The sequence below is a fragment of the Orcinus orca genome, chromosome 19 (assembly GCF_937001465.1).
Source record: "Orcinus orca chromosome 19, mOrcOrc1.1, whole genome shotgun sequence".
Taxonomy (NCBI): Eukaryota; Metazoa; Chordata; class Mammalia; order Artiodactyla; family Delphinidae; genus Orcinus; species Orcinus orca.
Genome location: NC_064577.1, coordinates 23,691,316 through 23,707,073, shown reverse-complemented (window position 1 = coordinate 23,707,073; position 15,758 = coordinate 23,691,316). Strand labels below are relative to the sequence as shown.

General features: G+C 41.2%; 1 protein-coding gene and 1 long non-coding RNA gene across 3 annotated transcripts in view; one reads left to right on the top strand and one right to left on the bottom strand.

The window, feature by feature from the left end:
- Positions 1-1,066: 1,066 nt before the first annotated feature.
- On the top strand, positions 1,067-5,378 carry LOC101282489 (ATP-binding cassette sub-family A member 10). The gene is given in 4 exon segments (XM_012535009.3): positions 1,067-2,789; positions 3,139-3,242; positions 5,210-5,352; positions 5,354-5,378. Coding segments are annotated over 4 exon segments (468 nt in total). The 5' UTR covers positions 1,067-2,593.
- A 4,463-nt stretch (positions 5,379-9,841) lies between these two features.
- Positions 9,842-15,758, bottom strand: part of LOC117203529 (uncharacterized) — a 31,590-nt gene continuing 25,673 nt past the window's right edge. Inside the window, exons 3-5 of one of the 2 annotated variants that reach the window (XR_007473465.1) lie at positions 10,979-11,078; positions 10,307-10,435; positions 9,842-10,226 (exon numbers count right to left, since the gene is read on the bottom strand). This is a non-coding gene — a long non-coding RNA (uncharacterized LOC117203529). The remainder of the gene's footprint in view (positions 10,227-10,306; positions 10,436-10,978; positions 11,079-15,758) is intronic. The other variant, XR_007473466.1, reaches the window with a different exon arrangement.

Here is a 15,758-nt window from a genome sequence, read left to right as displayed (position 1 = left end):
TTACAACCACCTACATTTCTTGCAAACAGAATTTAGATCAAAAAATTGGATTTTGGCTTCAGGTTAAACCCTTTGGACAAGAATATCTCCTATGGGATGCTATGTAATTATATTACATCAATATGAGGGCATACAATCAGCAGTGGTTCTACTATTAGGGGAGCTGTATTTCTAGATTAAGATCAATAGACATTTTTGATATTATCTCAAAGTTGTATGTTTTTTGAAATGGTGTTTTCTTTAAAGGATAGATAGTAACTGGGAAAGGAAGACAGTTGGAGGGTGAAATGACGCCACGCTCGGTGACGATACTTTCTGTCTTAAAATGTGTTTGACTGTTTCTCTCTGCTCTGGACCACATGATAGCCTGGCTCATTTTTCTTCTTTCGTGTGCTGGAGGAGTGGACCACAGCGCTGCTTCTGGGGCTCTCTTTGTGCTTCTTTTCGGTGCTCTTCAAAGCTACTCATTTTCATGCACAGCCTCTTCAAGTCCTGGGACGCGTGGATAAGTTTAATGCCTTTGATCTGGTGGTGGTGGCCTACACGGAGGCTAATGGATAAGATGGCTTTGGCTTCGTTTATGAAAGGCGTGTTGTTCAGTGACCCGCGTTTCACTATCATGCAACGTATTCATGTTTAAACTGAAGTTTGTTTTGCAAATTGAGTTTATTTACCCAGCCTGTGGGTTAGTGGTTTTCAACTGGCGCAGGATCCTCATTTCATACGTGGTGGAGGGGTTGCTGTGGACCTACAAGTAAGGGCGCCTCTCGAAGGGAAATAGATTTAACGGGGGGCTTTTTAAAGAGCGCCCACACCTTCCACCCTCTCGTCCTGGAAATCTGTGGTGTTGTGAGTCATTATTATTGTGCGTATGTTGCATGCCCCAAAAAGTAAGGTTGGAGCAGGAAAACAAGGTTGGACCCTATGCTAGATGACTGCACACTTTACCCCTGGCCACTTTGCCCCGTTCTTTTTTTCTTCATTGCAGCTTCTGGAACCCTGACTTCGGCACGCCTCGCTTACCCACGCTGGTTACGGGCTCTCCTGCCCAGTGTGGATTCTGCCCAGACCTGGCGCTCCGTGCATTCTCCGTGTGGTCCCTGACCTCATCTCTTTGTAACTCCGGAAGCATTTACACGAGCCTCGGGGACTAGTCTCTGCTGCACGCAGCAAGCCGGCTGCTGCTTCCAGCCCCCAGTCTCAGGGCTCATCGGACTCTCTCCTTTTCTTATAGAAACACCCAATGCCAGCTACCAGGCCAGCCCGGCCTGGTCACAGCGCCTCTTTCACCGTCTCGGTCTGTATCCTTCTAACTCTTGCTGTTCTGACCTTGACAGGATTTGTATAACCTCTAGAGAAAAATCAGTGAAATTTGCATTGGCCTCATAAAAGTTCCACGGCCTTTTACTCTATGTTGGGAAGGCTGAGTAGTTTTGAAAGATGCAGCCGCCCTATGAAAATGAGTATCTGTTTCTTCTTCACGTAGACATCAGCCTGCATGGGATTTAAACACTGTGCTAAAAGGAGTAAAAGTGTTAGGACATAAAACATGCAAATATAAAAAAGTACTAAAAAGGAGGCCATAAATTGGACTTCGTAAAGTATTAGCGGACTTATTAACCACCTGTTGGGCGGATTGCTTCTGCAGATTGTAAACTCATTCATTATAAATGTTGTGTGAGCTTAATTCTTAAGTTAGTGTCCTTGACTCCAAAAACTCTCTGTGGGTTCTAACTTTACTTCTGATTTTTGTACTCTGGTTCTTTGCATGCAATTTATTTCTACTGGCATACTATTTTCACATGAGAGAAATCAGTTTCTAATCTTGGCAGGGAAAAACCCCACCAAATTCTCAAGTATTTTTATTGGTTATTTAAAATACTTTTTCTAATTTTAAAATTATTTTAATTACCAAAGTAATAGCCAGCCTAAAAAGGTTAAGCAATATAAACTTGTATGAAGCAAACAATGAGAGCTTTTGCCCTCGTCCTAGCCGCCATTTCCTTCCCTATAAATTTGTGTGTATCTTTTCTGGGTAGTAGGCACACAAGCATACACACGGTCACATATATAGACGTATATTACTCTATGCACATAGGCACACAAACTCAGTTTTTATTTACTTAAATGGGGATTACGATTATGCTAAAAAATATGCTGCCAGTTGGTTTTTTAAAAACAATACAGTTGACCCTTGAACAACAGGGGGTTTAGGGGAGCCCACCCTCCAGGAAGTCGAAAATCCAAGCAATTTATAGTCGGCCCCCTGTATCTGTGTTTCCTCAGCATCTGAGGTTCCTCCACCCACCTTTCTGCCTCCTCAGATTCAACCGGTTCCTGGGTAGTGTAGTAATGCAGTTACTTTTGGAAAAAATGCACATATAAGGGGACCCGTGCAGTTGAAACCTCCACTGCTGAGGGTCAGTGGTGTATCACTCACATCTCACGTATTCACACTGAACTTAAAACAATAGGAAAGACTTTCAGCCCTTACCTTAGAGGCACCTCTTTGGGATAGTATATAACACCAATAATTTTATGGGAACCCTAAACAGTTGCAACTTGGTTTTGTGTCCTCTAGTAATAAGTTTATATGATTAATTATATTTTTTTACACATGGCAGGAAGAACAATCGTTGGGACTCCTGATGAAGAAACCATGGACATAGTACTTGCAAAAAACTACTCGGAAATGGTGGGAATTGTGTTTAATGATACTCACTCATATTGGCTGAAGTTTAGCTGGGGACATAGAATCCCAGTTATGAGAGAACACTTTGAATACTCAGGTAACTACATGAGAATTGATTCCAATCTTTTTTGCTACTTCATCGAATCCGCTATTGGGAATGACTGATAGAAAAATTAATAAAATCAAGAAAGGAAGTAATATACTTTTTGCTCCTGAACTTAATGGTAAGTTTTTGTTACAGAATGAGTCTCACTACCGTGGCAACCATTTAATAATATTCTTCTTTCTTCCAGTTTTGCAGAGTGCTTTAGAAATGCTCTAGATTTTGTAACCATGGATTTGGAGCAGACATTTAGATATTTCACTTCAGAGCCAAAGTTAGTGTTTTAATTCCATTAATTGATTCCAGTGCATAACGATGGGAATGTTTTTCTTCCTCTTTAAAGAACATTGCTGGGCTATGCGTGATGAAATTTTTTGTTCCTTGACAACATACTGGCAAAGAGGGTTTGTGGCTTTTCAAACCACAATTAATGCTGCAGTTATAGAAGTAACTGCCTATTTTAAATCTTCTGTATCCTTTCCCTCACTTGTAGTCTCTCCCTCCTCTTCCACCCTCTACCCCTACACTCTTAGGAGATGATGCTTTGCCTCTCATTCTCAGAGGAAATAGAACCTGTAGGATGGGAACACTCCCCAACTTCCCAACACAAACCCTGACAAACTATGGCCGTACTCCTCTCTACACCCACCCTTTTCCTCAGTTCAAAGGCTGGAAACATTATCCCTTTAACACTATCAGGAAAGTTGCACAACGGATTTTCCCTTCTGTGTCATCTTTCTTCAACTTCCCCCTTTCAACTAGATACTTCTCTTCAGTATTTAAAATGATCAGTTTCTTCCCTTATTACCAAAACCTTCTCTCATCCATGTTTCCTCCTCAAGCAAATACTCTCCTTCCCTGTAACATCTCCACTTCTTGGAAGGATTGCCTTCACTTAAGGCTCGACTCAACTCATTATAATTTCTATTCCCACCACACCACCAAAATGAATTTTTCTGAGGTCAGTAACAGCTCTCATGTCAATCAACAAGTGACATTTTCCTTCCTTGTCTTACTTGATCTCTTAACTAAACAGCAGCATTCGCCTGGCTTTCTTTCACTTTTCTAGCCATTCCTTCTCAGTCTTCTTGCAATCTTATCCATCATTACACTCCCACATCTTTCAGTCTGTAGTTCCACAAGGTTCTATCCAACGCATATTTCTCCACCCTATATACTTTCTCTACACAGTGTCATCCATTTACATAAATTTAATTACAGTTTACATGCTGGTAACTCCAAGAACCCTGCTTCAACTTGTCGACCAGCAGACTTTTCCTGTAAAGGACCAGATAGCAAATATTCTAGGCTCTGGGGGCCAGACGGTCTCTGTTGCAAATACTCAGCTCTGCTGTTGTAATGTGAAAGCAGTCATAAAGCAATGTGCGTGACTGGTTCCAATAAAACTTTATTTGCAAACACGGGTGGCGGATGAGGTTTGTTCTACTGTAGTCCCAAGTAGCTGACTGTTTACTTTGATGCCCCGTAAGCAATTCAAACCAGTATGTTCCAAACTGAATGTGGGTGTTTTTCTCTAAATGTGACTGAGTCTTTAAAATTTTTTTCTCTATCTCAGTGAATGCCAAAGCCATGCACTTAACTGGGGAATTATCAGAGATCACTTCCTCTGCTTCACCCATCACATCTCTCATCCAGCCCTGTTAATTCTAAGCTCAAATCTCCGTACTTCTCTTCAGCTCTGCCACCAGCACTTGTCCAAGACATTAGCATCTCTTGCCTGAACTGTGAGAGTGGTTTATTCCTCCAGCCTCATCTATCTATCTAACACATCATATTTTAAAAAATTTTTTAGACATTTAAAATTAATTTTTTATTGGAGTATAGTTACTTTACAATGTTGTGTTACTTTCTGCTATACAGCAAAGTGAATCAGTTATATGTATATATATATTCCCTCTTTTGTGGATTTCCTTCCCATTTAGGGAAGCACTGAGCACTGAGTAGAGTTCCCTGTGCTATACAGTAGGTTCTCGTTAGTTATCTATTTTATATATAGTAGTGGATATATGTCAATCCCAAGCTCCCAATTTGTCCCACCTCTCCTTCCCCCCTTGGTAACGATAAGTTTGTTCTCTACATCTGTGACTCTATTTCTGCTTTGCAAATAAGTTCATCTGTACCATTTTTCTAGATTCCACATGTAAGCAATATTATATGATATTTGTTTTTCTCTTTCTGACTTACTTCACTGTGTATGACTATCTCTAGGTCCATCCACATCTCTGCAAATGTCACCATTTCATTCCTTTTTATGAATCTCACCATATTTTTAAAAAGCTGATAGAAATATGTAAATGCTTCTATATGAAAATGGAAAGAAACAAAATATAGTTTTCTTGTGTATTTCTTCTACAGTTAACATAATGCATTTGTTTGTTAACAACCCAATTTAGGTCACAACAAATCGTTCTGTGATGGAAGAGTTGACATCAGTTATTGGAATAAATATCAGTATACCCCCTTTCATTTCTAATGAAGAAACTACAAATGGATGGTTTATTTTTATTCGTGTAGTTTATTTCTCCCCTTTTGTATACATCATTAAACATTACAAAGGAATGAAAAAAATTTAAGATGACAGTGACGGGTCTCCCAGAGTCGGCCTTCTGGTAAGTTACCTGTGTATTACACATTAATACATGGGGAAACTCATTAGGTTATAAAGAAATGAGATGCATTCACGAGTTGTTTTTGCATGTGTTCAATTTAATGACCTCACTTGTTTACGATTTTATTTTATTTTTTTAATTAATTAATTTATTTGTTTATTTTGGCTGCACTGCGTGGCACGTGGGATCTTAGATCCCTGACCAGGGATCGAACCTGTGCCCCCTGCAGTGGAGGCGTGGAGTCGAAACCATAGGACCGCCGGGGAAGCCCCCTGTATTAGATTTTAATAGCAGTAGAAAATAAGTAAGGATTGTGCTTATGCTTCCCTGAGTTGAAGAAAAAAAAAAAATTGTGATGCATGTATCAGTTAGCAGCATAAAGTTTTCCTGATACAGAACTGTCCAAGGTAGCAGAGTTTGCACTGGCTAGAGATTTTTAAAATTCACTTAATATTGCATTAGTTACTGGGGAGGGTGTTTGTATAAATATGCTCTTTACCCCTCTTTCTCTTCAAAGACAAGAAATAGAGATTTTAAAAATAAGCAATATTGGGGCTTCCCTGGTGGCGCAGTGGTTGAGAGTCCGCCTGCCGATGCAGGGGACGCGGGTTGGTGGCCCAGTCCAGGAAGATCCCACGTGCCGCGGAGCGGCCGGGCCCGTGAGCCATGGCCGCTGAGCCTGTGCGTCTGGAGCCTGTGCTCCGCAACAGGAGAGGCCACAACGGTGAGAGGCCCGCGTACCGCAAAAAAAAAATTCCCAGAATGTACATAAACTTCAGGATAAGTTATCCCATCACCTAAAAGTATTCCTTCCAATGGAACAATAATTATTGCCACCATTTTCTAAATTATTTTTATTGAAGTATAGTTGGTTTACAATGTTGTGCTAATTTCTGCTGTACAGCAAAGTGACTCAGTTACACACATATGTACATTATTTTTAAATATTCTTTCCCATTATGGTTTATCCCAGGAGATTGGATGTAGTTCCCTGTGTTATATAGTAGGACCTTGTTCTCCATTCTAAATGTAATAGTTTGCATCTACCGACCCCAAACTCCCAGTCCATCCCTCTCCCTCCCGCCTCCCCCTTGGCAACTACAAGTCTGTTCTCTATGTCTGTGGGTCTGTTTCTGTTTCATAGATAAGTTCATTTGTGTCATATTTTAAAGCATATTTTATTTTACTTATTATTTTTAAATTTTATTTATTTATTTTTATTTTTAGCCGTGTCAGGTCTTAGTTATGACACACGGGCTCTTCATTGCAGTGCACGGGCTTCTCTCTAGTTGTGGCGTGCAGGCTCAGTAGGTGTGGCGTGCGGGCTTAGTTGCTCCGTGGCATATGGGATCTTAGTTCCCAGACCAGGGATCGAACCTGTGTCCCCTGCATTGGAAGGCGGATTCTCTACCACTGGACCACCAGGGAAGTCCCTGTGTCATATTTTAGATTCCACATATAAGTGATATCAAACGGTATTTGTCTTTCTCTGAGTTACTTCACTTAGTATGATAATCTCTAGGTCCATTCATGTTGCTGCAGATGGCATTATTTCATTCTGGTTACGGCTGAGTAATATTCCATTGTATGTATGTACCACACCCCCTTTATCCAGTCCTCTGTCAGTGGACATTTAGGTTGCTTCCATGTCTTGACTGCCATCATTTTTAAATTATTTCAGGCAATCAATTAAATAAGCATCATAAGTAAAGGATACCTTAGATGGTGATAAGTATGAAGAGAAAACAGGAGGCAGAGAAAGGGGGATTGAGAATGAGGAGCGAAGAGAGGGTGAATCGCCCTTTTAAATAGAGTGGTTAGAGCACCAAGTGAGATCTGGGCCAAGACTTGAAGATGGTGAGGAAATTAACCGCAAGCAGGACTCTTCCAGGCAGGAGAAGCAAGAGTGGGGGAAGGATGTTGTCATGGGACCATGCCGGGCATATGCAAGGAACAAAAGACACAGCTGGGGGGCTGCAATGGACGGAGCAATGGAGAGAAGCAGGAGCCACGGTCAGGGACGATGCAGGAGGAGGGGTGGCTGTAAGGGCTTAAACTTGGGCTTGGAGAGGGGAGGGGTGGAGAGTCACAGGAGAGTTTGAGCCCTAACTCAAGCTATCACATGTTTTGAAAGGGACCCTCTCACTGTGGTGTGAGCAGTAAACTGTAAGTCTCAAGGGTGGAAAACTGGACTCCTTTGATATCCAAGCAAAAATAGTTTGAAACAGACAGTAACCAGAGACTCGGAAATTGCCTGATATCGATGGGAGAGAAGAAAAGTATTCCCCACCCTATTCCCCGGCAAATTCTATCTTTACAGTCAACCTGTGGCAACATATGGACATGTACTGACCTCATCATCCTACTCTGACCTTCCCACCTTGAGCCAGATGAGCGCCCTTGAGAACTTCTTGCCTGTATGCCAGGGTCCAGGCAACTTATAAAATCTATAAAGTGTTCCTACATCCAGACGACCTCTCCAAGCTCTGCCTTCCACTCTTGACTTTGGACTCTGTCTTTTATTTCTCAGCTGCATTTCCCTTCTCATCCTTGTCCTTTGGGATCAATGACCAAGTTGGACTACCTGCCCCGCTTTCTATTTTGGTTTCTTCATAAGATACCCTGTTCCCTTCCCTTTCAACACACATACTGTGAGCCATCACAGACAACGCTTTGCTCCCTGGCAACAAACAAAGGTAGGTATTTGGGTGAAAGGGACGTGGATTTATTTGGAGAAGGAATAATAATGAAACTAAGATTCTCTTTCCCAATGTGCTGGTAGTAGACCAAGCAAAGCCAGAGGGATTCCTGGAGCAGAGAAGGGTATCTGAAGACTATAAACGGAGAGGGTGGGTTCCCAAAATTTGGGAACAACATATTACTTTTCAAAATTTTCTCCTGGGTCCCGGAAAAATGGTCGGTGAGGCGGAATGCCCTAAGAGATGAAACTCCATCATCAGAAATCAAGTCAACGGAGAGCACCGTTAAGGCTAGGAATGTGGAAATGTGGAAGAGAGAAAACATCTTCCAATGTTCTATAGCAGCAACCCCAGTAAATGTTAAATTCTGTGTTCCTGTGTTTGGGACTTATCGTATTTTCCAGATATGGATGCAAAATATGAACACCCTCTGAGTCAGAGCAAAAGAAATTTCTATGTGTTAACAGCTTCTAAACATGGCAGGATTTTAACTGAGTTCTTATACTGGCCAGTCTTGGTTCCTGATTCTAAGAAGTAATTAACCTTAATGCTCGGTATTGATGCTAGAAAGTCAATTACCCCTACATGTACCATTAGTTCAAGAAGTCTCAGGGCTGACAGCTGTATTTCACTTCCCGCCTCTGTAGCTAGCAGCTATTCTTCCCTAGTAAAGAGAGAATGAAAAGAAAGGTGCCTCTGACTCCATGCTGTTATTTACACCAACGAAAAAGTTTCCTTTGAAACTTTCTTTAGAACACTGTGAAATGTCTGCAACTTTCCCAGAAAGCACATGAGATTCTGTTACCAATTTTTTCAAAACCGAAAACAATTTAACAAGAAAAATCCCTCAAAGCATCATTAAGATGTCATTTCAGGTCATTAATAAAGTGCTGTTCTTTTCCCAGCTTGCATTACGTTTTGGAACTGATGGAGCACCTGTCTGTATTTTTTCCTTTTATTTGCCAAGCTAAGTTTTCAAAGGATGCCACCTTCTGGTTTGAGTTGTTAAATATCCGTGGACTTCCACTTCGGGATGCTTCTAGAAGTTTCCTATGCATGGTCCCTGCACTAATAGAGAAATGTTTGCTTTCTACTTCCCGCCATCTGGGTGGCATCAAATGTCTCAAATCTTCTGAGAACCTGACCCAAGCTTCTTGACAAGCGCGCGCGGAAAATGCATTCCTACAGGATGAGCATTGCAGAAGTGTAATGCTTGCAGATTTGAAGGCGCTTTTAAGTGTCAACATTATGTCCTACAAATACAGTTAGTCTCCACACCAGGGACACTGTGCTGACCTGTTAGTGCTGTTTCCTGCCAAAGGAACGAAGAGTCCACACACCGTGTATTTTCCAGCTCTCATACATATTCAAAGTGGCATCAGCCCTGCAATCTGAAGCTTATTCCAACACAATATACTGCAATTTCGAGTCACTAAATCGTTTATAATGTCAAATTTTCTTTTGCAGCTTTTTTTTATTGAAGTACAGTTGATTCACAATGTTGTGTTAATTTCTGCTGTACAGCAAAGTGATTCAGTTACACATATATTTATACATTCTTTTTAAAATATTTTTTTCCATTACGGTTTATCACAGGATACTGAATATAGTTCTCTGTGCTCTACAGTAGGACCTTGGTGTTTATCCATTCCGTGTGTAATAGCTCACATCTGCTAACCCAGCCTTCCACTCCATCCTTCCCCCAACCCCTCCTCCGTATCACGTCAAGTTTTAAAGTCCTGTCTTACTCTTCTGAGGGCAATGTACACTTAAATCCAAACAAAAGTGTGCCAGACCCACCCTGACAAAATAGTTTTATGTCAGAGGGACCCTCCTGATGACATAACCCTTACAAAACTTGAGGGAAGTTATTCAAAAGCAATGGAGAACAACCCAAGCGTGCAAAAACTGGATAGAATATAATCCTTAAAAAAAGGGACACACGCTAGGCAAGCTCCATTATGTATCCAGCTTTTCTCCTAAGGGGAATTTCCAGTACTTACCAATTCTGGGAATAGAGCCTAAGTGGAAGGTAGCAGTCATACTGAATTCAGGAGACAGAGCCCAGAGTTCATGGCTTTCATAGCGGCTGGAAATTAATCCTAGAAAGGAGGGAACCACAAAATGTGAGCCCCAAGTTCTACACACAAGTTTCCCTGGAATATTAATAGTTGGTGTATACCTGAACAGCTTCAGTGTAGGCTGGAGCTCCAAGAAATCTAGTGGAAGGGAGCAGAAGGGGGTGAAATTGCTCACAGAGATTTCAGAAGCTGCCTTGTACTTGCAAAGTCTGCCAAGTTAGAGGGGTTTTCTGTTGAAAAACAGAAAGGCAAAACTTAAGTAGATAAGCCCTTACACAGCTCATGGTCAAGGGGGCACTGCTGGGTCTCTGTCTGCTGCCAAAAAAAACTTAACCCATCTGGAAGGAAAACCAGAGCCCCTATAACTTATCATTCAGCCAATGATAAAAAGGGAGTCAGTTGACTATCAGCTAAGAAAGACAGCCAACAAGAGAACTGGAACCTCAAGAGTTTCAGATACTGAAGTTGGCAGGTGAGGACCTTAATGTCCACCCTGAACTGAGAAAGAAAAGAAAGAATAGACAAGCAAGAGGAATGGATAAAGAAGATGTGGTGTATATGTAATGGAATATTACTCAGCCATAAAAAAGAATGCAATAATGCCATTTGAAGCAACATGGCTGGACCTAGAGATTGTCATACTGAGTGAAGTAAGTCAGAGAAAGACAAATATCATATGATATCACTTATATGCGGAAACCAAAAAAAAAATTGTACAAATGAACTTATTTACAAAACAGAAATAGAGTCACAGATGGAGAAAACAAACTTACGGGGATTTCCCTCGTGGTGCAGTGGTTAAGGCTCCGCACTCCCAATGCAGGTGGCCTGGGCTCGATCCCTGGTCAGGGAACTAGATCCCGCATGCTGCAACTAAATAAATAAATAAATATTAAAAGGAAAACAATCTTATGGTTACCAGGGGGAAGGGGGGAGGGGTAAATTGGGAGATTGGGATTGACATATACACACTACTATATATAAAATAGATAACTAATAACGACCTACCGTATAGCACAGAGAATTCTACTCAGTACTCTGTAATGACCTATATGGGAAAAGAATCTAAAAAAGAGGGGCTATATGTATATGTATAACTGATTCACTGTGCTGTACAGCAGAAACTAACACAACATTGTAAATCAACTCTACTCCAATAAAAATTTAAAAAAAGAACAGATAAACAAATAGCAATTTATATAGAGAACTAGAATTTTTTGATCAAATGAATATTTTATAAATAAAAATATAATATCTGAAATTAGTAACTCATTGCATAGGCTTGTGAAAGGAAAATCAAAACAGAGTCTGTATTGCAAAAAGAGCTCTCTGAACGGAGCCCGGAGGCTCTGGAGGTAGTGAGACTCATGCATGTCTCAGCCCAGATGGAATCTGAATTATGACCATTTATTGTCTTAACGTAGGACCCAGAACATCTGCATAATGTTCCAGAAACTCAAGATACTTATTGGACCCTTACCCTAAATAACTCATGGTCGCCTGTCCCTTAAGGATAAATATTTCCTTCCTTGTGTCAGAGTCGATCACAATTCTCACCAGACAGTTTTAAATGCATTGTGACTTTTACCTTTATAAGCCACTTTGTCTTTCCTGAAATCCTCTTTCAGTTTTCCCTGAGTCTGTGTCTCTCGAATTGCAATTCCTAAGACCCTAAATAAAGTTCTTTGTTCTTTGCAACCTTGATACTGATTATTATTCAGCAGGCTTAACAACAGATGAGACATAGCAGAAAACAGGATTAGTAAACTCACAGACGAGTCATCAGAAAATATCCAAACTAAAGCACAAAGAGAAAAAAAGAAAGGAAAGCTGGGACAGAGCACAAGAAATACGTGTGATGTAGTCAAAAGGTTTAACATACATGCAGTTGGAATTCCCAGAAGGCAAGGACAGACTGAATGGGGCAGAAGCTGTATCAGAAAAAAGACAAGCAGAGAACTTTCCCAAACTGATGAAAGTATCAAACTACATTTCCAAGACCCTCCGGAAGCGAAAGCAGCATAAATATGATGTAAACACATCTACGTAGTGATAGACATTTAAATGAAGTTCTACTTTTTATTATGACAAAAATAACTGTTACGAACATTCTCTTACACATATTTCTGCACAAACAGGAGTAATTTGTTTGTGGAGGAGAGAATGATTAATAAATGGTGCTGGAAAAATGGAAAGCGTTCCATTTCAAAGATTTGGGGGAAAGGAAATATTGATCTTTACCTCACATGTTTCAGAAATGAAAGCCCTAAATTGATTACAAACCTATCCACAAAAACCCCACGAATTATTAAAATATTTAGGAGAAAACCTAACATTTTGATCATGTTCCAGACGGAGCTCCACCACCGCCTTCCACCTTAAAGTCACACTGGCCACGTCCCAGACTGACTATTGATCCAGCAAAGGGCACACGAGAAGCCTCCTGACTATCAGTGTTCGATCAAACCTGATTTCGTCCAGTAGTTCTTTAGGTGGGTCACGTGCTCTTTCTTTCATCCTTTTCAGAAATCATGCACAGAAGTAGATTGAATGTAGGTCAATGCTACCTAAATGCGTTAAATGGACCATTAACTACCAGAGTACCTGATGAGCGCACGACCGACAGTACTGGGGGGGGAGGGGCTTGCCCACGGTAACTTCTTTGCCGGGCTCTTGATATTTCATTGTTTGCTTTTCCTCTTATGCAGCCCTTATCGGAGCCACCTGGAGCTCCCGGACCCTAGGATAAAATAATCACCTAATAAATAATTTGGCCAACTGCTGAATTAAACGTTAAGCAAGATACGCTGGCCCAGCAACTGAAATTCAAATGAATAAAAAGACTCCATGTGCTTAGAAAATTAATTTCTCTCCCTTCCTATGCCCCTACTTTACAAACCACTAGCCTGTAGTTTGTCTGAAACTACCTGTCATCATGTCTGAAATCACACCAAGAGAAGGAAATCGTATTACACCTTCCACTGGTAGTGTCAGGTCCTTGGGTTCAAATCCCTGTTTCAAATCTTCCCAGTTGTGTAAAATGAGGATAACAATAGTACCTATTGGCAGAATTGTGTTAGGACTAAAGAGACTAACATATACGTTTTTAGAACGGTGCTTGACACATGGCTGGTTAGTCCTCAATAGTTACTAGGTTATGGTTACCATGATGAAAGAAAAATAAAATAGATACAGGGCAAAATGAGATAAAGCAGTGTGGGTTCTGGTCCTTCTGGGGAGTTTACTGCTCACAACCTTTTTCTGTAAAGGGTCAGATCATAAATACTCTAGGCTTTGCAGCTACACATGGTCTCAGTCACATATTCTTTTTTTTTTTTTGCCTACAACCTTTTAAAAATATAAAAACCACTCTTAACTGGCACACAAAACAGGCCAGATTTGACTTACAGGCCAATTCACCACCTTCATTATGATATTTCCTAGGAAGAAGTTAATCACTGTAATAACCAAACTGGTTCAAATCAGTTTGTGACATGTGTACACATTCTATCCCCAACCTTGTCTCGCTGGCAAGAATATGAGTTTGAACTGTATGAAGCTGCCATTTCTGTAGGTCAAAAACCGTCAAATGTTGACAGTTTCATGTGGTTCTATCTAATAGTAAAGACACACAAGCTGTGACACGGATTTCGCATTGTCTTCGTTCCCCTTTGTGCTTGCGTCTGTAAGATGTAAATAAGTTGTTTGGGTGGAAAAATTTAAAGCCTAATATTTTGCATAATGGAAACAAAATACATGAATAGTTAGAGTTTGCAGGCATTGTGGGCTGTTTGTCTGTTTGTTTCTTACTTTTCAGCCAATTATCTTCACCAGGCATAAACATTTCCTCCGCCCTGTTTCCAGCTTTTGCCGAGGTCCTCTACTTTGGGATTTACTCTTTATTTCCTTCCTCTTCTTTCTAGTTTGCGTGTGTTTATTTTTTCTACATTTAAGGGATTGCACGGGCTTCCAGGTTGCATGGTGGTAAGAATACTGGATTGTTCTGGGTAAATAATATGGAAAAACAGAGCGTCGGTGGGGATTCTGGAAACAACATGTGCTCGGGCCTCAGAAAGCTTTCCGTGCCCAAACCTCACAACGAGAACATCTAGTGCTACGCGCAGCTGTAGAAAGAGCTGCTTTTAAAAAATAGACAAAGCCCTGTTTTATAAAGGGAAAACCACGGTTTTTGTCGTTACAGAGTTACAAGCACTCCCTCTCCTGTCAGCGTGTAGCATGTGCTCTCCTGGCCGCTCTGTGCATCCGAGGAAAAAGTCCTCAATTTGAACGAAACAACGCTGCAGAATGAAGTTCGTCACTCGCAGAAGTTTGCATGATGGGAGCCCTAGGAAAGAATCTAGGACAGCCCAGGGGTAGTGACCCCCGTATTAAAATGGAATGTTTCACGGTGCTGGTGACTGCTGTAGTCCTGTGCTGTTTGGGTGGCCAGGCCAGTCTGTCGCAACGTGGCCAGTTTCCTGGAGTGAGTCTCTAATTGTAAAGGCTTCAAATAATTCACTGTGCACGGAGTCCTAGCTCTGTGACGACTTGTTTGCAAAGCCCTGAAACTTCCCTTCCAACACAGCAGGATGGGCCCACAGGCTCCATGACCCTGATCCAAATTCACCCAAAGACGAGTGGCTGAGAATGGGCTTATTCACGTTTCTGCTTTTTGGTTGCATTTCCCCCTTCTTTTTCTTTTTTAAAGGCCAAGGAGCATTTTTACTCGCAAGACATCTCCAAGCACATAGCTGGCGTCTTCACTTTGGAGCTCCACACTGCAGACTTACAACGTTAGGCTGTCACACGGGAATCAGATAACCTGTCAGGTGAAGGTCCAGGCTCCCGCCTTCAGTCCATCTGAGAGACTCGGGAACAAGGAACACGGAACGATTAGCGTGGTTGGCACATGTTTTAGACATATTCTTACTGGGATGCTCTGTACCCTTTGGCAGCCAGAATCCATAATGACCCACACTGCATTGGAGAAATACTCAGGAGAAAGAATTTCCACGTGAGGGAGAAAGCAGCTCTGGTGCATGGACATTTGCTGTCTTCTAAAAAATACACCAACCTTGCATGTGCTTAAATGTTATGCTCAAAGGAGCGAAAATTTGTTTTGCTTTTTAAAAAAGCACTCAGTATTTTAATGTCTTGCTGTGAAAAGGCAATTGTGGGAGTTACTCATTCGCCTTCCTTTTTTTAAAATTTTAGGAAAAAGAATACTTTTAATCTATCATTTATTCTTAAATTTAGTAATACCAGTTGGATATCCTTTTTACTCCAGCCGTCACTGTGAGAAGCCCTGAGATAAGCCAAGATTACTGACGAAAAGCTTGGGGAATCTGAGGGTGTTACCTGATGTTTATGGTTTTGGCGAATAGTGGTAAAGGTGCTGAACGTGGCTTCCCCAGCAAGCATGATCTGCCCAGCGATGGCACTAGGTCCATGGAATAGCTGCCTGATTTAAGTAAAATCTGATGGAGGAGGAAATATGCAATAGAATGAACAGCCCAGGTCACAAAGGAACCTACCCACGAAACAGAAGCAGAC